Raw genomic sequence first — 25,715 nt, 5'->3', positions numbered from 1 at the left:
AATGTTATCCCTACTACTAAGTAGGGAGCTGATCTCCTTACCTTGTGCTGGCTTGACTCTATCCATCATAGTGCAATACGCATTGCCCTCGGATTATATCACACATCTCCAATACATAGTTTATATGCTGAAGCACACGAACTGCCTCTCCTAATCAGAAGACAACAACTGATACTATGCTATGCATATAAAATTAGATCTATGCCAGAACACCCAAATTGGCAGATACTTTTCACATCACAGCACAGCAGTTTAAACCAAAACCACCCTACCATATCAGTTGTCATGTGAGTTTAGTATATTCTCTGCTGAACTAATAGCAATTCAGGTTGCACTAAATTACATTGAGTCCTCTGATATTAAAAATAGCATAATTTTTTTCAGATTCTTTAAGTGCACTTCAAGCACTGAAAAACATCATGGGCATTGTCCACTCAGTCGCAAAAGAAATAATCACCTCTTTGCATATCTTGTCAGAACTTGAGAGGAATATATACTTCTGTTGGATCCCAGGACAATTCCCGGAAATGAACTAGTGGACAATGCTGCCAAATCTGCTAATCTACCACCCGACAACAAGCAGAAAGTACCTCATCAAGACTATAGACCAATAATCCAGGAAAAATGCATGTGCCAGTGGCAGTTATCATGGTAAAATCAATCTAACAATAAGCTTTGAAGTATTAAGCCAAATCTTGAGCGATGGCCTTCCAGCTTTGGTTCAATTAGACAGCAGGAGGTAATATTGGCTTGTCTGCGAATAGGTCACACAAATATTACACACCACCTTTAAGAGAGGAGATACCCCCCCCCCCCTGCCGACCGGGCTAGCCGAGTGGGTAAAGTACCTGCCCGGCAACCCAAAGGTTGCGGGTTCAATTCCCGCTTCGGGCTTGGATCAAAGTACTGCAAAAACCTTGGGAGGTGCAATATGGCCACAGAAGCCGATGCGCCAACAACTACCAAATCAAACCCCCCCCCCCAGTGTTATCACTGTAACACTGTGCTTTCAGTAAAACATATCCTTGTCAACTGCACAAAATACACAAGAGAATGCCAAAATCTTTTTACTCCAGCCACAGCAGAAGACTGTCTTACACTTCCTTCACTTTTGGATAATAAAACAAAAGTCTCGAGCATTTTTACATTTCTCAAAATGATTACTGTATACCATCTCGTTTAACTAGTTAAAAATAAATCTACTGGTACTAGTTTTGCAATTAACTCTATCCAAGAAAAAATAGCATACACACTAACCACACATATTTGCACTATGGCCACAGATGCCGATGCGCCTAATAAATCCCCAAACAAACAGCTGCAGCTACTTCTCAAATTGCATAAAATTTTCTTAATCTTTCTACTCATGCAAATTTTGCACATTGACAGGAATAAGTTAATCATTGAAGTTGTTAATTAGCGTATTTCCTACCTGTTTTTTTTCCATAGTCTATCAAACTTCATTGCTTGAACTCTTTGCAATAATTTTTTCCCACACCACTAATTTCAGTTATATCCAAATATTTAAGCTGCCCATACTGCAGTGTTGTTTTGTGAGCATCTTTAACCTCTAGCAAAAGTTCAGCATACTTTTCTTTCTTTAGTGTAGTATAATGTGATTCTTGAATCTCTTTCCTTAGCAATTTTACACAGAACACTGTTATCAGTAGCACCCACCAACATCTCTCTTTGAAAAAGTTTGATTCAGTTCACTGAATGTTAAACACAAAAACAGTGTAGGACCTTCATCCAAATGCTTCCAAATGCTAAGGTAGCTTCCTAACTAAAGGGAAGCACATAGTACTATGCATGCATACATGCACTCTGTTATTGCATGTTTCAGTCTGGTAAGAATAAGTATTAACTAAAGCAATTTTCTGGAACTAGTTTTCACTTAAAGTACACAGTAAGAACTAGTTTTTACTAAAAATGTCAGTAAATACTATGGGCCGAATTGATTGACAAGGCTCGCTTCATGTACTCCCTCCTGTCATGTCTGGGCAGAATTTCAGATACTTTCAATTTTAACCGTAACTCTCGACTTATTTTCAACATTGACCTGTACTTGTCAAGTTAGTCTGCAGATCTCCTAACTGTTAATATCATTGGTACCAAATTGCACAACAATATCACCTTTTGTGCCCTTAAAAGATAACTGTTGTACAACATCATCAACCTTTGCTCTTGACAGTCATGCCCTGATCCTATTGCACCTATCCTTTTTGCACAACATATTTCCCCATTTCCCTGAGAGTTAGGAGTCACCGACAATAACTAGCTTCTGTGGGACCAACACATTCTGCTTTGTAGATTGCTGCTGTGTTGCCTGTTACACAAGAGTGAGCTCCGGCATTGAGTTGGACAGCTGAGAGCCTGATGGCCTAGAAGAAATTAACATGGTATCCCTTGTTAATTTCTTCTAGGCCATCTACCCTACTCCTCAAACTCTCATAGATGCCCATCAGAATGTGGAGTTGGCATCTAATTTCATTCATGATCTAGTCAAGGAGACATTCTCCTTTGGTAGACCATGTCCTGTTCCAGAAAGGTCCACATACTGTACATTTCACAAGATGCACATTTTTTTTAGACTTTGATGCGTTGGAGACTCTCTCTTTTCAGTTCTTCTCTGAACCACAGCACTCCCACTACTTTTAGCCCGTTGCTTTGCTGCTCTGGTTTGGGTCACGATTTCCATTTCAATACAATTAAATTGAACCATTGAGGCTAATTATGAGAGCAACACTTGACTCTGGAGAGATTCCTTTTGATTGAAAAAGTGCCAATCTTTCTCCAATACTTAAGGGCGGTTCTAAGAGTGTAGTGGGAAATTCCCAACAGGCAGTCTAACTTCAGTAGTAGGGTAAATCATGGAGGCAATGATCAAGGATGGAATTCAGGATCATTTAGATAGAAATGGAATTGTGAAAGATGCACAGCATGGTTTTGTAAAATGAAAATCATTTTTAATAAATTTGGTTAGCTATTTTGACAGGATCACTCATAAGTTGGATTTAGGGTATAATTGTGATATTTTTTATTTAGATATCAACCAAGAATTTGACCTAGTCCCACATGAGCAGTTGTTCTAATCCAGCAAAGTGCAAGGTCTTACACCTGGGTAACAATAACCCCAAAATAACTTATGCAGTTGGTAGAGTTGAACTAAAGTCAATAGCATACGAAAGAGACTGGGGAGTTATGATACGGTTAGACATGTTGTGCTCTGGGCTTTGTACACAGGTTTTTAAAGCCCATGGTGTCCTATCAATGATTTATCAAACAGTTGCTAGTAGAGATAAGGAAGTCAATCTCATTCTATAAGGCTATCGTTGACCACCCTTGGAATACTGTGTTCAAGTATGGAGACTGTACCTAAAAAGAGTCACCGGGATTCTTGAAAGGGTCCAAAGATGGGTAACTCGCCTGCTGAGATTGGCAAAAGAGCATCCATATGAGGAAAGACTTCAAATATTTCGAATATGTGGGTTAGCATTAGCATTAGTAGAGGCATTTGATGCAAGAAAGCAAGCTTATGCACCATCAGCCAAAAAAAAAACAATAAAATAAAATAAAATAAAAATAAATAAAAAATAACCACTTTCACTTCTCCCTCTATTCGTTCGAAATACCTGTCCAGCTGAGCCTTAAACTTATTTAAGCTATCAACTTCCACGACAAGGGATAGAAGTGTATTCCACCAACCAACCACCCGCTGGCTAAAGGCAAATTTCCTCACATCTGTCCTACCTCTGTCTTTTCTCAATTTGAATTTATGCCCTCTCAGGTGATTATTCTGAGCAAGAGGAAGAATCCCATCAGCATTGAGCATGCTCAAACCATTCAAGGCTTTATACACCTCTATCAGATCACCTCGCCAGTGCCTAGTCTCCAGACACTGTAATTTGCAAAACTTAAGCCTTTCTTCGTAAGAGCACCCCTTTGTTCCATTCACTAATCTTGTTGCCCTTCTCTGTACTCATTCCAGCATCTCTACATCCTTCTTGAAATGAGGCCTCCAGACCTGTATACAGTACTCAAGCTTTAAGCTTGATATGCCATCAAGGTGTGGCCTGACCATTGCCTTATACAAGGGAATAATCACCTCCTTATCCCTGCTAGAAAAATTCCTGTATATCATCGACAATACACCATGAGCTACTCTTGCAGCCCGTCTGCACTGCTCAGAAAACTTCATATCTGCCTCCACAACTACCCCCAGGTCCCTTTCATTCTCTACCACTGTCAGTGTAGTACCACAGAGTTGATACGTTGCTCTGCGGTTGCTGTTTCCCATATGTAGTATTTTACATTTGTCAATGTTAAACTTCATTTGCCACCTCTCAGCTCATCTGCTCAACCTTTCCAGGTCCTGTTGCAGTAGCATAGTGTCAGTAGTGTCCTTCACAACCCTGCCAACCTTCGTATCATCTGCAAACTTGGACATTAAGCTTGATATACCATCATCAATATCATTTATAAATACAGAAAACAATAATGGACCCAATACCGAACCCTGAGGGACTCCACTAATAACATTAGTCCACGATGAGCAGTGTCCATTGATTACCACTCTCTGTCTTCTCCCCCTCAACCACCCCTTTATCCATAGCAGCAGTTTGCCTCCAGTGCAACACTGCTCCAATTTGTGCAGCAGTCTTCCATGTGGAACAGTATCAAAAGCCTTTCTAAGATCCAAGTATATAATATCAAAGTTATTCCCTGCATCCAATTCTTTTGTGACTACATCATAGTATCCAATCAAATTGGTCAGGCAAGACCTTCCCTTAACAAAACCATGCTGTGTCCGAGCTATAACTGAAGTCTTGTCTAGATGATCCTGCAGTGCTTCTTTAACCAGTGCCTCCATTAATTTTCCAGGAACAGAAGTTAAACTAACAGGTCTATAATTACTTGTGTCGCCCTTTGATCCTCCTTTGTGAATTGGGGTCACATTTGCACATCTCCAGTCCATGGGTACTTCCCCTGAGTCCAAGGAAGCTCTCATAATTATGGCTAAGGATTTTCTTTTAATATAACTGGGTAGATCCCATCCATCCCAGGTGCCTTTCTTGTATTTATCTTCAATAATTTCTCCTCCACTTTACTCTGAGTTATCACAAGATTCTCTAGCTTACTGCAAGAGTTGAATAACTCCTCGTGTGAATGTCGATGCAAAATATTCATTCAGTTTGTTAGCTACCTGAGCAGGATCATCAACAGTTGACCCATCGATATCAAGTGGACCAATCTGATTCATCCCCTTCCTTCTAGAATTTACCTAAGTAAAGAACTCTTTGCTGTTTTTCTTTGCATCCCTTGCCAAAGATTTCTCGTAATCTGCCTTTGCCTGCCTAACCTCCTTTGTAACTTGGTTACAGATCAACTTGTATCTATCATAGGCTTCTGTGTCACGTGTTAATTTGTACGTATCCCATGCATTTTTCTTCTCTGCCATATGTAGTTCATCTCATTAGTTCATCTGACATCCACTTAGGCCTAAACCTTGAACAATATTTCTTAGTTGGTATGTAAACCCTAGTAGCTTCTAAGATGAGTTCTTTGAATGCTTCCCATTTTGAATTTGCTGTTGGTAACATCAGTTGATCCCACTGTATAGAATTTAAATACTGTCTCAGTCCATCGTAGTCGCCTTTACGAAAACAATAACCCTTCCCTTTACCCCTAATGGTAGTTACCTCTTTGAGTAAATCCCACTTCAGCACACTGTGATCACTGCCACCTAGTGGTTCATTTACCTGCAGATTCTTAATGCATGAAGAATCACTACTGATAATCAAATCAAGAGTATTACTCCCTCTAGTTACCTCCCGAACATGCTGATGTAGAAAACAGTCATCCAATAAATCCACAAAAGCCTTGCTAGTGTGTGAGTGACCAGTCCCAAATTCCAGTCAATATCTGGGAAATTAAAATCCCCCATTATAAGACTCTCTGGTTTACTGGCCCACTCTATTTCCCCGTACAGTTTCTTATTATACTCATCAGGCCTATAGCACACTCCTACTCTCAATTTTGATCTCCCAATGCTTGTCTCACACCAAACTGACTCGACACTACTGTCCAGCAATGTCACTGGCTTCACTTCCTTGGATTTTATGTATTTCTTAACTAATAGCATAACCCCTGCTCCCTTCCTACCCTGTCTGTCCTTTCTGTAGACATTGTACTCCCCTAATTCCAGTTCTGCATTCCTTATATCTGTGTGACACCACGTCTCTGAAATCCCCACAATATCTGCCTTTGATGTTTTGAGCAATACCTCAAATTCATCAAATTTATTTACTAAACTCCTAGCATTGGTGTACACTCAAGTATACATGCACCTGTTCTTTTTCTTAGCTACCCTAATGCAACCTATGTGTTTATTTGTACCCCAATGATTCCCAGCAGTCTCTGAAATATCCTGCATCTTATTTTCCAGGCTCCGGCTCATTCCAATAGAAGCAGTGCAAGAATCACTTTCACCTCTGCCAGTGGCTACTGTTAATCTAGTAGTCCTTGTATCCCCCCAATCTAGCAGTTTCCCGACCCACCTAACACTACCTCGATAGCATCAGCAAACATTCTTGCACCCTTTCTATTTAAGTGTATCCCATCCCTGTAGAAGCAGTCTCTCCTGTTAGCAAGTACAGACCAGGCTGAAAAAAATTCTACCCTTGAGCCTTGCACAATCCTTCCAGGGCCCAGCTTCAAAAGTAGGCACCTTAGAGGAGACTTGGTTGAGGTGTTTAAGGCTCTGAGAGGCAAAAGTACAATGAATAAGGATGAACTGTTCATGGTTATAAATGATTCTAGAACTAGGGGCCATAAATTGAAGTTACAGGTTAGATGTTTAGACTGGATTGCAGGTAGATTTATTTTGGCCAGAAAGTTATAAATTACTAGAATAAGTTACGTACGTGGGTGGTAGAGGCTGACAGTTTGGAGTTCAAAGGTCGGCTGGATCATTACCTATAGGAGGAGGGAAACACATAGGTTGTGTTATTTCCTTTTTTTATTATTTATTTTATTTATTTATTTATTTTTATTATTATTATTTAATTTTTTTTTTTTTTTTTTTTTTGGCAAGTGCAGCATAAGCCTTAGGCTCTTGGCAACATATGGCCAATACTAATATGATTTTAGGTTTCCTGGAAGGTATATTTTTCCTAATTGGGAGGATACTGATAACAGTAAATGATTGTGTCTTTGCATAAAGAGACAGAATTTATGTAATTGAATTACAATAACCAGCAGTTATTTAATTGGCCTTCACTGTATTAGAAAGTGCAGCAGACATTATGTGAACAAGTAATGATTCAATTGAAATAGTTTTCAGTGATATGTACTATGATGAAAGTTTGACACAAATTAATTCCAGACTTGAACAGGATTTTACACAGTGAGGTACTATTAATCATTTCCATTTCCAAGTATGAAGAACTGTTAATTGTGCAAAATTTCAAAATTCAGAATGGCCTCAGGAGTTCATGCTGGACTTTCCACATATATTCTTGAATAAACAACTGTTCATTTGTTCAATAACCTGCTCAAGTGAAACTATACCTATATCTAAAAATATACAGAAAGTTTCAGCCATTAAACTGGAACCATTGTTATGTAATTTAATTAAATCAGTCAAATTTGCTTTGTAACTAATGTAATGCACTTGATACAGCCATATTCTAGGGGTAGCTGATTGTAATTACCATTCAATTAATATACCCTTTTTATTGCATCTCTGAATGAGGGAAGAAACTGGGAGTCTACAATAATTAGTCTCTAACTAGCCTGTTTACAAAAATTACTCTGTAACTGAATACTGAATATATCAAAGCATATATACAGCCAATTGTTTGCTAATTTCTCTGCTTGGAAATGCAGTAATAGGATGTACAGTAGATATGAGTATATACTTCAGTTTCAACACCCGGGATGCTCTTGACTGGTGGCAGCCTATTTTATCAGCAATGGCACACAGAAGGCCCTTCCTTGGACACAGCAACAGCTACACTTTTTTTTTCTTGGTGTCAACTGAAAATATGGAGCCATGCTTACACCTCTGCTAAACAGGATACTGTTGAGTGTGTATACTATTTCAACATCGTATTCATAGAAACGGCTGATACAATACCTTACAATTATTGTCTGATGCAATAGAAGCTTTATCTGACACAATATCTTATATGTTTCACTACAAATGTTACTTTGTTTAAGGTTATGCCGTTTTTTTTTTTTTTTTTTTTTTTTTTGTCCACCACTGTATATGGTGTCTAATTTACACGCACCATATGCTGATACCTTATTTGCTTATTCTGTCTCGATGCTTGTTCCAAAAATCCAGAATGCATGGTTCATTGAACACAGCTTTTTTTTTTCGTAATTCAATTTGGGGCTACAAGATCATGCCCGTGGTATATTTGATACCGTAGTATTGAAGTGGCACACTACATCGAAGTTGTACTCTATCTTTTAAAAATTGTCACTGTGAACTTAAGTTTTCCTTCTGTGTAACTTTGACTTTTGATCTTCATCATTGGCTGCTGGCTGTATTAGAAGTTGAGGTACAGCAATTAAAAAAATAATAATAAATAAATAAAAAATAATCGCAAAGTAATATGTCTCTCACTGTTGGTCATACAACCATTACAATATGCTATTTAACAAAAGGAACTTCAGGCACATTACCCCTTTTTTAAAAAATAAAATAAAACAGAATATTGAAATAAAAAAATATATATCACAATGCACACAACAGCCACTTTCAAATTGGTTTATTCTTGCTTTCTCTTATTTCATTTAGACATTTTCATTGAATGGTGTACGAAGCACATATATGCTTTGTATTCCATTCCTGCACCAGAAAATTTATATTCCTGCTTATGTTTATCAGTGCACTTCTACATTGTTGCACTTTAATAACAACAAAGTATATTTTTTCTTAATTGTGTCCATTATAATTAGAAAATAACTAATGATATTACAAAGAATATGCTATACGTGCTTTGATAATTTAAAGGATTAACTGGTGGCAGGGTAACACAGATGAATATGAAGGTAATTCTGATGGAGTTGGGTTTTAATATTTATACTAGTTTCTTTCAGATTGCAGGTTCTCAGAGCACTGGAAGTACTCAATTATTAGCAGTTCCAGCACAGGGAATACTCCCAAGTGGCACACAGGCCATAACATTTCAAACAAAGCCTGTGACAGCACTACCCTCTGGATCTACACAGAAACTAGTGACCCTAGTAACAACTCAAACATCTGTAGCTTCCACAACACAGGCCCATACTCTCAACACTCAAGCTACTCCAACAGTTACTGTAGTAACTACACAGGTATCTATATAAAAGAAATATATGTTTTTTTTATTTAGAAAGCAAGAAGTTTTTTTATGCTTTGGTTTTTTAAAGTGGAGAATAACCAAATAAATTGTAGATTTTGTGTTCTTATCTTAAAATTCCAGTAGTGTAGATTCCGTGTTCTTAACTTCAAATTCCAATAGTGTCTCAACACATGGGATTTTTTTAAGAGCAGAAATAGATGATGCCATGGAGAAATAATTGTCAGTTGCAGCACTATTTTGTTTATAATACTTGGGTAATCATTTTCAAAGCTATCCTGTCTATTGATCTTGATTTTGACTACTTTTAATTTATCTGACATTTTGTAATGAGGCTCCCTAAAAGAGTTAGTGCAATATTTTGCATCTTATGTAACTCTTGTTTCTGGAATAGCAATTATAACTTCTATTCCTGCTGAGAATGAGACTGTTATGGGCATTTTGCTCACCATTTTCACAAACTAGCTGTTTGTGAAACAAGTTGGGTAAGGGTTGTTTTTTTCCTTCTAAAAACTCAGATTTTTCATCAAACAAACTGACTACAGTGGCAGACATAAAAACAGCATCATTTGTGAATTTTGGAAAAAATGTGTTTTGTGCTGCATTGTGGGTTTCAAAAATGTTTGAAATGCTTTTGTTAGAGGGGATATATATTTTTGTGACTGAAATGCAATAAAAAGATTCCATCTGATATACCTAATTGCCATAAATATCTTCCCAAAGGATAAAATGCGTAATTAATGGATTTACGAGAAACTGCAAATGGCAATCATGACAACCAAACATGCATTTTATTGCATTTATGTGTACAAACTGAAATGATAAGATAACATAATAGTATTATGTACTGTAAATCAGAAATAAATTCTCAATATTTTGTTGTTCCTCCTCAAGCTGCAATTACAGCCTTGCTACGATCTGGCATAGGGTTAATCAACTGCTAGATATACGGTTGCCCAATTTCATGGTACCACACTCTTACATGCTCTCCTGCAGCTGAATCTTACTTGTTGGCTTCTACTGAGCAGTTTTAGACAACATTATGTGCCAGAAATTTTCAATAGGATTCAAATCTGGAATTGCAGGGCCAGTCCAACACTGTAATCCCAGCATTTCTGAGGTATGACTGCGCCTTAAGGTGAGAAAACCAGGGAAAACATTGGTGTAAGAATTGGAAGACAAGAAGACAAACTCATCATTAAATCTGAATAGCACAAAACCTACCAATTTTGCTGTGTGGCAAGGTGCTGAGTCCTGTTTAAAAATGCAGTTTTGGACATCTGTGCAGTGATGATAGGATTGCAGGTTTCTGCATTCACCGTTCCATTAATAAACTTAAATTGCCTCACGCCTTTGCTTGTTATGCATCCCCAGACCATCTGACTGGCGGTGAAATTTACAGTCGGTGTAATGCAGTCAGGATAGTATGCCTCTGGTTTTCATCTTCTGACATATCGCTTTCCATCCGAGCCATGCAGGTTGAATTTCGATTCATCAGAAAAGTTGCCAGTTCAATTCCTCTTTTGTCCATGAAACATGCGTTTTAGCCAAAGCAAGTCACTTCTTCCTCATTTGTTGGGTCAACAAAGGCTTCTTCTTGGATCGATAGGCATGCAGACCACATTCCGAAAGCCGTCTCTGGATAGTTCGTACACTTGTTTCAACACCTGAGGCCATCTCAAAGTCCAATTTTAGATTAGGAGCACTAGCATGGCAATCACAAAGGCATAGCCATTTCAAATATCGATCTTGGGAAGGCATAGTCACTCTCTTACGGCCTGATCCAGGGCTTCTCTTCACATCACCTGTTTCACGCTTCAGTTTCAACACCCGGGATGCTCTTGACTGGTGGCAGCCTATTTTATCAGCAATGGCACACAGAAGGCCCTTCCTTGGACACAGCAACAGCTACACTTTTTTTTCTTGGTGTCAACTGAACATATGGAGCCATGCTTACACCTCTGCTAAACAGGATACTATTGAGTGTGTATACTATTTCAACATCGTATTCATAGAAACGGCTGATACAATACCTTACAATTATTGTCTGATGCAATAGAAGCTTTATCTGACACAATACCTTTGTTTTGCGATAAACAAAATTACTGTAATCAAACAATATCTTATATGTTTCACTACAAATGTTACTTTGTTTAAGGTTATGCCGTTTTTTTTTTTTTTTTTTTTGTCTACCACTGTATATGGTGTCTAATTTACACACACCATATGCTGATACCTTATTTGCCTTTTCTGTCTCGATGCTTGTTCCAAAAATCCAGAATGCATGGTTTGAAAAGTTTCAGCATGTAAATCATTTATGATTTTTTTTTTTACTTGTGATGTAACATACTTTTTTGCAAAAGGTTTCTTGTATATTGTCTTTGCTAAGCATGGTCTGTTAAGCAAGCAATCGGTCCATTTTTATTTGGCTGCGTCAACTAGGTATAAAATATTTCATTCAAGGTATCTCGTATGCTATCTAGGCAGTGTTATGTGGGTCAGAAAACTGCTAACTTGGGAGGGGGGGGGAGTCATAGACTAAAATATTAACAGTAGCCATATTCAGAGGCAAAAGTGATTCTTGAACTCCTTATATTGTAATGAGCAGCAGCAGCAGCCTAGAGAGCAAGTTGCTGGGGATTTCAAGAGCTGCTGGGAGTCATCATGTAACAAATAAATACATGGACTGTGTTAGAGTAATTAAAGTAAGAACAGGAGCATGTATACTTGCCTGTACACCGATGCTAGAAGTATAGTAAATAAATTTGATGAATTTGAAGTGCTGATCAAGATGCAAGGGCAGATATTGTTGGGATATCAGCGACATGGAGTCACACAGATATAAGCAGTGCTGAATTGGAGTTTGGGGAGTACAATGTGTACAGAAAAGAGAGGGAGCATAGGAAGGAAGGGTTATGCTGTTAGTTAAGAAACACACAAAATCTAAAGAAGTGCATCCAGTTGACTTGGGTGGACAGTGCAATGTTGAATCAGTTTGGTGTGACATAAACACTGGGAAAGGGAAAATGAGAGTATTAGTGTGTTAAATGCCTAATGACTCTGCTGAGTACAATGAACAGTTGCAGAGAAAGTGAGTGGGCCAGTAAATCATAATGTCTTGTAGTGGGGAATTTTAACTTTCCAGATATCAACTGGAACTTGTGTTGGTCACTTGCACGCTAGCAAGACCTTTTTGTGAATTTATTGGAGGATTGTTTTCTACAGCAAGAAGTTTGAGGAGCAACCAGAGGGAATAATACTCTTGATCTGATTACAGCAGTGATTATTCATGCATTACAAATTTGCAGATAACGAAACCACTCAGTGACAGTGATCTCAGTGTACTGATGTGGGATTTACTTAACGATGTTACTACCATCAAGGATAAAGGGAGGGTTTTTGTTTTCATTAAGGTGACCAAAGACAGTTTTTAACTTCTATACAGTGGGTCAACTGATGATGTTACCAACGGTGAATTCTAAATGGGAAACCTTCAGGGACTTAATCTTGGAGGCTACTAGGATTTTCATACCAACTAAGAAATACTGTTCAAGGTTCAGGCCTAAATTTTTCAGATGAATTAATGAGGCTCGTGGCAGAGAGGAAAAATGCATGGGATGCATTCAAATTATCAGGCAACACAGTAGCCTACAACAGATATAAGCTAGTCTGTAATCAAGTAACAAAGGAGGTTAGGCAAGCAAAGGCTGATTACAAAAAATCATTGGAAAAAATGCAAAGAAAAACAACAAAGACTTCTTTACTTATGTAAACTCTAGAAGGAAGGGGATGAATCAGATTGGTCCACTTGATGTTGCTGTTTCGACTGTCAGTGTACCTGCCCAAATATCTAACAAACTGAATGAGTATTTTGCAATTTCATTCACACATGGGGAATTCTGTAAGAAATGGAGGACAGAAGTTTACTAAACTCTAACAGGTAGCTAATGATTTTGTAATAATGGAGAGCAAAGTGGAGGAGAAATTGTTGAAGTTAAACATGAAAAAGGGACTGGGGTCAGATGGAATCTATCCGGTTATATTGAAGGAGGTAGCGGAGGAAGTAAGTAAACCCTTAGCCATAATTATGAAAGCATCCTTAGATTCAGAAGAGGTCCTCGTGGACTGGAGATGTGGAAATCTATCCCTAGTTCACAAAGTGGGTTTAAAGGGTGACACAAATAATTATAGTCTTAGTTTAACTTCTGTTCTGGGGAAAATAATGGAGTCTCTGGTTAAAGAAACATTGCAGGATCACCTAGACAAGACTGCAGTAATAGTTCAGACACAGCAGGAGTTTGTCAAGGGGAAGTTTTCTCTGACAAATATGATTGGATACAATGATATGGTCACAAGGGAACTGGATTCAAAAAATAATTTTGATACCATACACTTGGATTTCAGGAAAGCTTTTGATACTGTTGCGAATGGAAGAACTGCTGTACAAATCAGAGTGGTATGACATTAAGGGCAAGTTGCTGAAGTGGATAAAGGGATGGATGAGTGGGAGATGGCATAGAGTGTAATAAATGTTCATTTCTCTGTGTGGACTCACTTTATTAGTGAAGTTCACCAGGGTTCAATTTTGTTTTGTGTGTTTATCAATGATATCGATGAAGGTATATCAGGCTAAATGTCCAAGTTTGCAGATGATACAAAAGTTGGCAGTGTTGTTAATAACAGTAATGACAGTATTTTGCTGCAACAGAATATGGAAAAGTTGGGTAGATGGGCTGAGAAGTGGCAACTGAAGTTTAACCTTGACAAATGCAATGTACTGCATGTGGGTAGCAGTAACCCAATTGAAATATCCCAACTCTGTGGTACTGCAAAGTCTGCAAAGTATTTTATGTATGTTACTGGCGGTATCCAGGGTTCCCCCTATTACCGCCGTGTATTAACTAAATTTAATTGCCAGCAGTATTTTCGAGTTCCTCTAAGGCTTATTCTAAGTTAATTTTATTTAGATTTAGTTTAGATTAAGTTTAGTTTCAGTTAACTTAAATTAAGTTAGGTTAAGTTTAGGTTAAGGTAAGTTGAATTACTTTAAGTTTAATTTAAGTTAGTTTATTTAAACTAGATTCAGGTAGAGTGATGAGCAGTAGAGGGAAGATAAGGAAAGAGTACAGTATAAGGCCGTATTCACAATAACGGGAGGGAGGATAATTATGTTAAATTGGGGTTTCCGGTGATCATTAAGTGTGTGTTGTGTCTTGTTATGTTGTGTGTGGCTGGCATCTGGCATTTAGCAGCAGGGGGCCGAGGGCGAATTATTGCCCCGACCCCCCGCTCCCGTCCCTAGCCACGAGGAGGCAGCCAGTTTCTACTTCGAATTTAATGGGGGTTTACAGTTACGCTTGTTAATTAGAGGAGGAAAGAGTTTAGATGGCGTAATTAGGAGATACAATTTATTATACTTAATATTTAGAATACTAATAATCGGAACAAGGTCCCTGGTCCTTTGGTATGGTGGCCCAGTCCACACTCGCAGGGCCTGGTCCTGGCCTAGTGTGGCTTGCCTCGTCCCGTGCAAACTTGGTCCTTAGGTATCTGCTGGTATGGTGGCCCTGACCCACTTGCAGGGCTCAATCCTGTCCAAGTGTGGGGCTGGCAAGATATCGCTGTGCCTTGAGCTAGGCTACTCCAGAAGGTAGAGTCTCCATTATTCCTCAGCCCGTCACCAACCTGGGTTGGGGGGGGGTGAGGATATGCATTTGTATATTTGTATCAGTTGCTATTTTTCAGTTTACTATAGCTACAGTGGAGTTTCACTTGGTATCTAGGCTTGTTCTTGGCTTGGGATACTAATATCCTTTTAACCCTTTATGTCCAGTTTTGTTCGCACTAACAGTCCTGACCTTTAATGGTATTGGGGTCTCTACCATTCTTGGTCCTTTGTGATCTCCTTGTGATGAGGGCCAAGAACTCTTGCCGGCTCAATTTATCCGGTGCAAGTTTACTGATGATGTCATCATGGTTCCTGGGTTTGTAGAACTCCTGTAGTGGTGTATACACCCAACCCGCAGGGCTCCACCTGGCTTGGTGTTGGGAAGGGCTAAGTCCAACCTACCAATTTATGCTTAGTAATCTACCTATGTATGTCCAACTCTAGGTTTGTAAGTTGTCTTTTGGTCATAGTTGATTGGCAAGTTAGCAATGTCCAGTTCGCCTTTGTATGATTCCGCTGGGGGGGAGCATACAGTTGGATTCTGCTTCCAGTTACTTTGTGCAGTTCCGTGCTAAGTTTCACACTGTTTCATTACTTTCGTTCCACCTGAAGTTCATTCCTCAGTCCGGATTTGGTTGTGAGCTTTCCGCCTTTTGAAAACTCTCTCTGCATATGTGCATATTGCCTTATAATTTGCTTGTGTCAGTAGTAGTGGGAAGTTATTTTGATGGTAAACTCTTGTTTCAAGTTGCAGTTGTAGTCTGTAGTCAGCGTAGTATGGACAGTCCAGTATGATGTGCTCAATAGTTTCCAGGGCCCCGCATTTACAGTTTGGGGATTCCGTTAATCCAAAAGCAAAGAGTCTCGAGTTGATGCTGCCGTGTCCTGTCAGCAGGAAGGAAAGGTATAGACCTGGGGAGAACCAGTTCTTGTTTTGCAGTGTAATTTCCTCCACTGTTGGCATGAATAAGTATGTTGTTCTTCCTTTTGTGTCTGCTTCCCATTCAGCTTGCCAGTCTGTGGTGTATAATTGTCTCAGCCTCTCGTTGTCTTGTTTAGCCGTGAGGTTGTGGTCAGTGTGGTATCTCTCAAAGCAAGACTGGATATTCCTGCTTCTACAGTACTGCAGGTATGTGTGGATTATATCATATTTGATTGGCAGTTTTCCACTCAATGTTTGCAGTGCCATGGTCGATGTTGTTCGGCAAACTCTGGTGGATGCTAGGAGGAAGAATCTTTGGGCTCTGGTGAAAAGAATGTTTACTGTTTGCCTCTTAATGCTGCTGGCCCAAGCCCCTGCTGCATATGTTACAATTGGAAGAAGGATGCAATTATAGTACAGCAGTAGTGTTCGGGGTCTCACTTCCCATGTAGATCTAGTTATTCTTTTTAACTTGCCAGTTATATTCTTAACCTTCTGTAGTATGTATCTTGCATGGTGTATGTAGTTTAGCTTACTGTCTACCATAACCCCAAGATATTTTAATGTCGGTACCAGTTTTAGTGAATTGTTTCCTATCTTTATAATTGGTGGTCTTTCTATGTCCAGTTTGCCTTTGAGTAAAATTTGTTTTGTTTTTTCCGGGGATATTAGTAGCTTGTGGGTTGAGGTCCAGGTGGTCAGATCATCCAGTATGTCCCCAGCTGCTATCTCTAGGGATGCTCTCGAGTTTCCTTGCAGGAGGATAAAAAGATCATCAGCAAAGGCTATCTTTGCCAGCACATTGTGTTGGCGCGTCAGCCACCCGTCAAGGACCACGTTCCAGCAGAGAGGGCCTAGAACTGATCCCTGGGGGCAGCCTCGCGTGACCTGTCTTGTTACCTGACAGTCCCCTGAGTGCACCACAATACTGCGGTCACAGAAATAATCTGTAAGTAGTCGATAGATAGGCATTGACACCTCCGCCTCCCGGAACCTCTCAAGGACACTTTGCCACCAAACGGTGTCAAAGGCCCCCTTGAAGTCAACCGAGAGGCCGAGGACATAGGTGTCTTCAGATGTGGCCACCTTATTTTGCAGGGTAGTGATTGCATCCACTGCTGATCTTCCAGGGGTGAAGCCAAATTGTGTTTCTGATGCAAGTTGCTTTGAGGTGTAGTAGTTCTTGAGTCTAGTAGCTAGGAGTTTTTCGAGTATTTTTCCCAGGACTGGGAGCAGGGCTATTGGCCGGTAGGATGAAGCTAGATTTAGAGGTTTATCTGGATCTTTGAGAAGTATTTTTAGGTTTGCCACCTTCCATGTTGTAGGAAAAGTTCCCTGGTTAAGGCATGAGTTGTATAAGGACAGCATTAGGTCTGGGCATTTTGACCAAATCCTTTTTGCCATTGATACCTCTATAAGGTCTAAACCAGGGCATTTTCCATCCTTAAAGGTATTTATGACAGTATCAATCTGCTCTGCTGTAAAGTTTTCTTCCTGTGAGGGGGCCATATATGTTAGATGGTCTATTCTCATCCTAGTTTGGGTGTTGCTCTCTGGGCATGTTGTGTCTTGGTGTATCAGCTCATCCAATATTGCATTGATTGAGTCCGCCCAGGTAAGGCTCTCATTCCCGCTTGTGGTTGCAATTGATTGAAATACTTCCCCTGGGTGTACCTTTTCTGTGATGAGTTTATAGGCTATGCCCCATGGATCTGTGTTTGCTGATTTTTGGATCAGTCTACCCCAAGCATTGTGTTTTTCGTGATATATTTTATTAAAGTAGTTCCTGCGGTGATTTTTGTAATTTTCATATAGTGCTTGTATTGTTTCAGGGGATCTGTCCTGTCTTTTTGCCTTTTGGAGGGCCTTCCTAGCTGCTTTCAGAGAGGCCCTTTGGTTGGTTAGGGTGGCTGTCCACCATGGGACATAGTTTGGTTTCCTGATCCTTTTCTTTATATTGTCATTGCTAATTTTGTTAATTTTGTCCATGATTGTTTTTAGGAGTTGGGCAGTGGGGAGATTGGACATTCCTGTTATGTTTTCTGGGGTGAAAGTCTCCAGCACTGCGCGGTCAAACTTGTCCCAGTTGCATGTCTTTGTTTGGAATCGTGGGAAATTGTGCATTGATCGACCCATGTGGCTATTTGGTTCTGGGTTCCAATTAAATGTTATGACCATATGGTCACTGGCTGACCATGATGGGTGCACTGTCCAGTCAGTGATTTTGTTCCTCAGGGAAGATCCTACCAAGGTTATATCAATATAGGATTGTCCTGTGGCTGAAGAGTAGGTTGGGGGATGGCCCGGAGTATTTTTGATTATTAGATTTTTTAGTGTGATCAGCTCTTCTAGTTGTTCACCCCTTTCATCACTACATGGACTGTTCCAAGAAGTGGAGTTGGCGTTTGAGTCTGTCATAATAATGACATCCCTGTTTGGTAGCTTCTCCAAGGCATATTCCAGGTAATTCAGGGCCGGCTCAATATCCTGAGCTCGCCGAGATTTCCTCATGTATTGTGAGATAATGTACACCTTGCCCATAGCTCCTTCTATACAGGCTGCCGCTGCATATTCAGTACATAGGGCGTTTAACCTTGTTGCTGTAATTGATGGGTTGTTAATGGCTATAGCGGCTCAAACTCTGTTTGAGGCATTTCCACCCGTTCCGTCCACTGAGGGGTTTGACTGTATTATGCGGGTTGAAAAAGGTAGCCCCTTTACTTTTCCCCTATATGAATATAGCTCCTGTAGTCCCATTATATCTATTCCATGTTCCTGGATAATTTTAGACACATCTGTCATTACTGACGATGATCTTTGACAGTTTAGTTGAACTAGTTTTATTGTTGCAGCAGTTGGTTTTGGTTGGTTGTTAAGCATAATCAGTTCTTTGTTTTGTAAGTTCTTGTGCCCTCAGGAACTCCGGGCACAATGGGTCTCGGTATGAGTGTTGTGACTCTTTATGTTTGGTTTTACAGTTTGGGCAAGATACAGGGCTCTCAGGGTTTGGGCAGGAGCCGGCCTGGTGTCCTGAAAGGCCGCAGTGGCCACAAGTGTGCTCCTTTTGTCTACAGTTTGCTGAAGTGTGCCCATATGATAGACATTTAAAGCAGCGGGAAGCCACTATAAAATCCTTTATTGTATGGACTGTCCACGTTGCATATATTTTGCCCCCGGTGTTCAGGATTTGCCTTCTAATCCTAGGGGACATTTCAAGGACCCAGTGTTTGTAACTGTTGTTCTTTGCGTTCATTCTGAAGCGAATTTTTATTTCATTCCTGTATTCTTCAATTTGGATGTCATTTTTATTTATGTTTTTATTGTAAAGGTCGTCCAGGAATTCATTCTCATTTGTGTCATTTGGTATACTGTATACTATCATAGTTGGGTTCAGTTTTTTCGGCTTATCTGCAGTTAATTTCAATTCATTTAATTTAGTGCATTCTTTGATATTTTGTAGGTCCTGTGCTGTAGCTGTTTCAATGGCCACTCCCTTGTCTCTAATGTTCCTTATTGCCTTGATTTTAATGTTTTTGAATTCATCCCTTAGTTTTGATGTAATCGCTTTATTTACTTCTTCACTCGTTTTAATCAATGAGTCATTTGAAGCCTTGACCAAGATTATGTGTTTGTCCTGTTCCTTAGGTGATGGCAATTCTGTATCTTTCATCTTCTCCTTTCCAGTATCCACAACAGTGGCAAATGTTGGTCCCAGGTTTGGGCTAGGTACATTCGGGATACTTTTATTAGCCTTAAGTAGTTCATTTTCTATTGTTGTTTCAATAATGATTTTTTCCATGTTTCCCCAGATTTTGTACAATTCTGTAATCATGTAGGGGGTGATTTCTCGTCCCGTTTTGAGAATATCCAAGAAATTGTTTTTGAGAGTTGTCTGTGGTACTACACTTAAGAAGGTGGAGAATGAAAAAGACCTGATTGGTAATTGTGCAGTCAGATACGAAGTTCTCTGAGCAGTGCAGATGGACTGCCAGAACAGGTCGAGGTGATTATCCCTTGGTCAGGTCATCTTGAGTACTGTGTACATGTCTGGAGGCCTCATTTTAGAAAGAATGTAGAGTTGCTAGAATGAGTACAGAGAAGAGCAACAAGATGGTGAATGGAAAAAAGGGGTGTGCTTACAAAGAAAGGCTTAATATCTGCAAGTTGCAGTGTCTGGAAACTAGGCTCCTGTGAGGTGATGTAATTGAGATGCATAATGGATTGAGCAGGCTCAATGCTGATGGGATTCTTCCTCTTGCTCAGTTTAAAAACCTGAGGGGGCATAGATTCATATTGAGGAAAGACAGTTGTAGGATGGATATGCAGAAGTTTGCCTTTAATCAGCGGGTAGTTGATTGCTGGAATAGACTTCCATCTGTTGTTGTGGAAGTTGGTGGCTTAAATAAATTTAAGGCTGAACTAGACAAATATTTGGAGTGGCTGGATGTGTAAAATGGGAAAGCTTTTTTTTTTTTTTTTTTTGCCTGTTGCTTTATAAGCTTGCTTTGTGGTGTCATATGCCTCTGCTAATGCTAATATTGTATGGGCTTATTTCATAACTATCCACGCACTTCAGAATATTGCTGACACTATCCAAGTATACTGATGTCCTGATCAACCTGATATTAGTTTAACATGGAGTTGTAATATTATCCATAGCTATACGCTGTACATTCATTTTATTAGATTGACTTACCTTTCTGAAGAATTGAAAGAATCCTTGACTGCATTAGTTGGTTATCTATGTGATATAAAGCTGGTGGGGACTTATATAAAGATGCTGTGTGCATGCATTCGTGCGTGCGTGCACATGCATATGTGTGAGAGAGAAAGAATGGGCAAGATGAAAAATTTAAGTGACTTTGTACATAGCATGGTAAACAGTGCCAAATGTGCCATCATAATTCATCTCAGAAACTGCAGTGCTGCTGCTGGTTTCACCTTTCAAATTGTGTCTAGGTATGTTGAACAAAGGCTGACAAGGCTTGTGCAAAGTATCAGAAAGGCTATAATCAGTCAAATTACAATGCAGAGAGTAACCAAACCCATGTTTAGTCTCTAGAGCAAAGTTTCCGGCATCCCCCTCCCCCCATACTTCTCCTTCAACCCATGCATGGTGCTAAGTACTATAGGTTTTGATACCTTTCGTGTTTGGGGTTTTCATTTAAAAAAAAAAAAAAAAGTCATTTAGGAGCACACATTTCATCATACCTTTTCACAGATGAGGTACTGAAGCCAACAACCAAATTGGGTTTTGCTCCTGTTAGAAAAAAAAAGGTGTGGTTGCAATGGGCCCAAGCACACCATGGTGAACAGTGCTGGATTGGAAAAACATTGCCTTGTTTATTGAATCCTAGCTCCTGCTATTACATGTTGATGGAAGGACTTGGATATGACAAAAACAGCATGACACCATAGACTGATCTTGCCAGGTATCATCAATGCAAACTGGATGAATAATGGCATGAGTACTTTTGTGGTGCACATTATGCCCCTTGATACCAGTGGAGGAGAGAAACATTTGTAGATTACCTTGTGTATTTCTGATGAGGACATCCTTAATGGCTGCAGTGTATCTCTCTCTCTCTCTCTCTCTCTCTCTCTCTCTCTCTCTCTCTCTCTCTCTCTGTGTGTGTGTGTGTGTGTGTGTGTGTGACTGGGTTCTTTTAACAGGATAATGTACCATGACAACACGGCTAAAATTGTAAAGAACTGTTTCCAAGAACACTTGACCAAATTCAGCCTGCTGTGGTGGCCTCCTTAATCACTGAATCCAATTTAACACCTATGGAATGAAGTGAAACAAACTCTTCAGAGTAAACATCATCAGTTATCCAGTTTGGAACAACTACGGAAAGCAGTTGATTCAGCATGAATCAGCATACACATGGAACACTTTTGACACACCATTGAGTGTCCATGGTGAGAATACTGGCCCCTCTGAGGGCCAAAGGGTATAAGGCCTTGAATGGATTGAGCAGACCTACTTGCTATTAGATTATTGTACCTAATAATATAGCCACTCAATATATGTTATTTATTATGCAACTGACAAAATATTTACTTATGATTGTCTGATCTCTGAAGTTATACAACAACAAAAAAAAAAAAAAAAAAAAAAGTGTGAAATGAGTATACTTGGACTGGAAGTGATGTTATCACATGAAACTTCAAATGAACATTTGTTCGGGTGGAGAGAACCTAGGCATCTGATTCAAGTACAATTCCAACTGCATTATTTGGTATCATCTAAAACCTGGCATAACCAGAGGACGTACTACATCAGCTGTGCCTGGACAGTTTGAAATTGATATATTGTATACTGTTTTTCTCCTCACCTATTCATAACTAATTTTGAATGCATATGATGTTTTATTGTAATTTATTTTATTTCTTGGGAAAATGTGTTTACTTTCAAAATTTTTTTCACTTTGCTGTAGATAGAACTATTTCCCACACTTACAATAATGTTTTCACTCATGTGGTAATTAAGCATGATTACCTTTATTGTCTGATTAACTTCTTTTTAATGCATTATGGTCCTATCTTGTAACAATCTGAACTTACTATACTAACTGATGTTGAAGTTTTTTGTGAAGTCAGTTTCATTTGAACATTATTGAAATGTGCAATATTGCATGCCATTTTTATTTTACTATAGTATAATAAATGAAAATTTTTAAATAATAATATTGGCATTACTTTTTTTTTTTTTTTTTATGTAAACCCCAAACACAGAAGGTATTAGAACTTATAGTACTTCGTAGGTACCGTACTTGGGTTGAAGATTGAGAAAACGAAAGAAGATATTTGTTGACATTGGACTTGAACTTCTGTAGACTGTAATTTTCAGGAAACACGTTTGAAGGAAGGTTGTTCCAGAAAACGTCAGTTGAATAAATAAATGAGGAAGATGGAAAGTTGGTTCTGTGAGTTTGAAGTTGGACTGTAAATGGATGTTGGCTGGTGGCGGCACTGTTCGGACTGTTTTGAAAGAGAGAGAGAGAGAGAGAGAGAGCGGGAATTATCGAAGCCAATTCAGAAGAACAGTGCCCATGGAAATATCTCTAGAAGAGGCATGCAGCAGAAACAGTACCACCATGAGACAGCAAGTGGAGAGATTCTGTTAGAGATGAATTGTTAATTAACCTAACTGCCTCTTCTGAACGGAATCAAGAAGCCTGAGAGAGTTTTTGGGGGCACCACCCCAGATGTGGGAACAATATTCCATGGTAGGGTGGATTTGCGATTTGTACAGAGTGAACAGCCCTTGGAAGAAAAGTAACGCCGAGAGCAAAAGAGACACCTAGTTTTTTAGTGCAGAGGAAGTAATATTTGTAATGTGCTTGTGCCAAGAGAGATTAGAAGTCAGGGTAATCCCCAAAAGAGATATATCATTTTGCCTAGAAATTGGGGCATAGGAGCAGAAGAATCCTTTTAGGGAGATATAAGACAAGACTGAGTTTTAGAAGGATTGAAATGAACTAAGTTACCTTTGTCCCAGTGGAGAAATACCTGGAGATCGCCATTTAAGGAATTGGTAGCAGATTTTCAAGAAGTTGAAGCTGATCGAGCAGGGCAAGGTTTCTCAAAATGGAAAGTGAAATGCAATGTGCAATAATCAGCAAAACTATGGATAGGATTTCCAGTCAATGGAAGAAGATCATTGATATACAAGAGGAAAAGATTGGAGAAAAGGACTGAACCTTAGGGGACGCCGGCATTAGCGGAGAAGTAAGAAGACAGAGCCATCTACTATCATCCTCAGTGAGCGATCGGAGAGAAAACTAGATAACCAATTACAAAAAAAAGTTGGCAAACCATAAGATGGAAACATGTTTAGAAGACCTTTATGCCAAACATGATCAAAAGCCTTTGAGATGTCAAGAGCAACTGCTTGTGTTTCACCGAACTTTACCTTTGAATTAGTCCATAAATGAGTAACATAAGCCAAAATATCACAAGTGGATCAACACTAACGGAATCCATACTGGCGATCGTTGATCACACGAAAGGTTTTTAGGTGGTTTAAGAGTTGGCAGTTAATTGATTTCTCCATTACTTTAGAAAGAGTAGAAGTAATTGCAATGGGACTATAATTGGATGGGAGGGATTTGTGTACCCTTTTTAGGAACTGGCTGGATATGAGAATTTCCAAGCAGAAGGAAAAACACCTTTGGAATAAGAAAGTGGGAAAAGGCGGAAAAGAACAGGAGTAAGTTTGTGAGAGTTACCAATAGGTTTTGAGAACAAGTGGAGAAATACCATCAGGACCTGGAGCTTTCATAACATTGAGTTTTGTCAAAATCCTTCTGACATCCTTTTGACGGAAGACCACAGGAGGTATTGAATGGAGCATGTTGGGAATGGTGGGAGTGTTTTACCAAGATCATTAATACATGAGTTCGAAGAAAAATGGGATGCTAGCAGGTCAGCTTTATCCTAGGCTGAAGTGACAACAGAACCATCTGGTTTTGACAGAGGCATGAACAGAGATGGGCAAAAGTTGCAACCAATAGGTTTGGCAAGAGATCAGAATGATCAGCTACCATTAGGGCAAGAAACAAGTTTTGTACTCTTAGCCTGTTCAAACTCTAGTTTGGACTGATTAATAACTGCTTTACAATTGTTGCGAGCTTTGGTGTAGGCAGAAAATGAAACTGAATGATTAGAAACAAGCCACTTACGATATGCCAAGTTCTTCTCTTGAACAGCCTTAGCACATTTATTGGAAAACCAAGATTTAGATGAAAGACGAGATTTTAAAGTAGTGTGTGGGGTAAAGGATTCCATTCCTGCAAGAATAATTTCACTGACACGATCTGAGCAAACATTGATGACATCAGAAGTTTTGAATCAGTAATCCGACCAAGGAAAAGAAGAAAAGAAATCTCATGGGTCATCCCATTTTTCATTCTTGTAATGCCAAACAATATGAGGTTGAGAATAGCCATGAGATAAAGGCTCCATTGGAGAAGAGACAATCACCAAGTTCTGATCTGAGGTGCCTAAAGGACCACTCACTTCAACCATGTACTTAGAAGGGTTATTTGTGAGAAAAAGATCAAGCATGTTGGCTGTATGGTTAGGATTGTAGTTGAATCAACCGATAACTGAGATTCTGGCAGCAAAAGTACATGGGGTTTTTCAGACTGCAAGTGGAAATGGACATCGTTGAATTATAATTGAGACCCCGTATATTTGTGAAATGAATTAGGAAGTGTTTGGGAGGTTTAGACCTTTTCGCAGATAAGCTTACTCTATTAGTTTGACAATTCATAGTGTTTTCAGTAGTAAGAAAAATTGGGTGGGACATGCTGTATGTAGTAATGAAATTTTTGGATATGGCATACACATGGTAAGAATATACCCAGATCTTTGACATAACATGGCCTTGACAATGCCACCCCCCCCCACCGCTCATACACACTACTTGGACTTCCTCCAGTCACAATCTGGCAGAGTAGAGGTAGCAAGATTATACACTAGCTGATCCGGAAGCCTCCTAGAGAGTTACCACTAGGTTCGGTCTGGCGTACTAACTAGCGGCCGGCCTGCGAACACTGTTTTAGAGCTGTACCCTTGAAATGTAAGGAAGATTGGATCTCGCCACGATGTTCATCATAACGTCAAAAGTCATCAATTATACTGCATGATGGAAGAGATGGGGAAGAGTTGGCCGGGGCTTAGCACTGGAGACTAAACATGGGTTCCACCACTTCAAGCCTCCAATAAGCAAAGTGATGTTGTTGCATCTCTTAAAAATATAATTAGA

The 25,715-nt window shown here is 39.4% G+C and overlaps 1 protein-coding gene across 3 annotated transcripts in view; it reads left to right on the top strand.

The window, feature by feature from the left end:
- Hcf (Host cell factor) overlaps positions 1–25,715 on the top strand; it is a 722,783-nt gene that overhangs the window by 470,383 nt on the left and 226,685 nt on the right. For all 3 annotated transcript variants that reach the window (XM_090372788.1, XM_090372787.1, XM_090372786.1), the window contains exon 18: positions 9,109–9,345. In XM_090372788.1, the coding sequence (XP_090228914.1) occupies positions 9,109–9,345 (237 nt within the window). The remainder of the gene's footprint in view (positions 1–9,108; positions 9,346–25,715) is intronic.

The sequence above is a fragment of the Mastigoproctus giganteus genome, chromosome 4 (genome assembly GCF_048544385.1).
Source record: "Mastigoproctus giganteus isolate SK-2022 chromosome 4, ASM4854438v1, whole genome shotgun sequence".
In the NCBI taxonomy this organism is placed as follows: domain Eukaryota; kingdom Metazoa; phylum Arthropoda; class Arachnida; order Uropygi; family Thelyphonidae; genus Mastigoproctus; species Mastigoproctus giganteus.
This window is presented reverse-complemented; position numbering and strand designations above follow the sequence as displayed.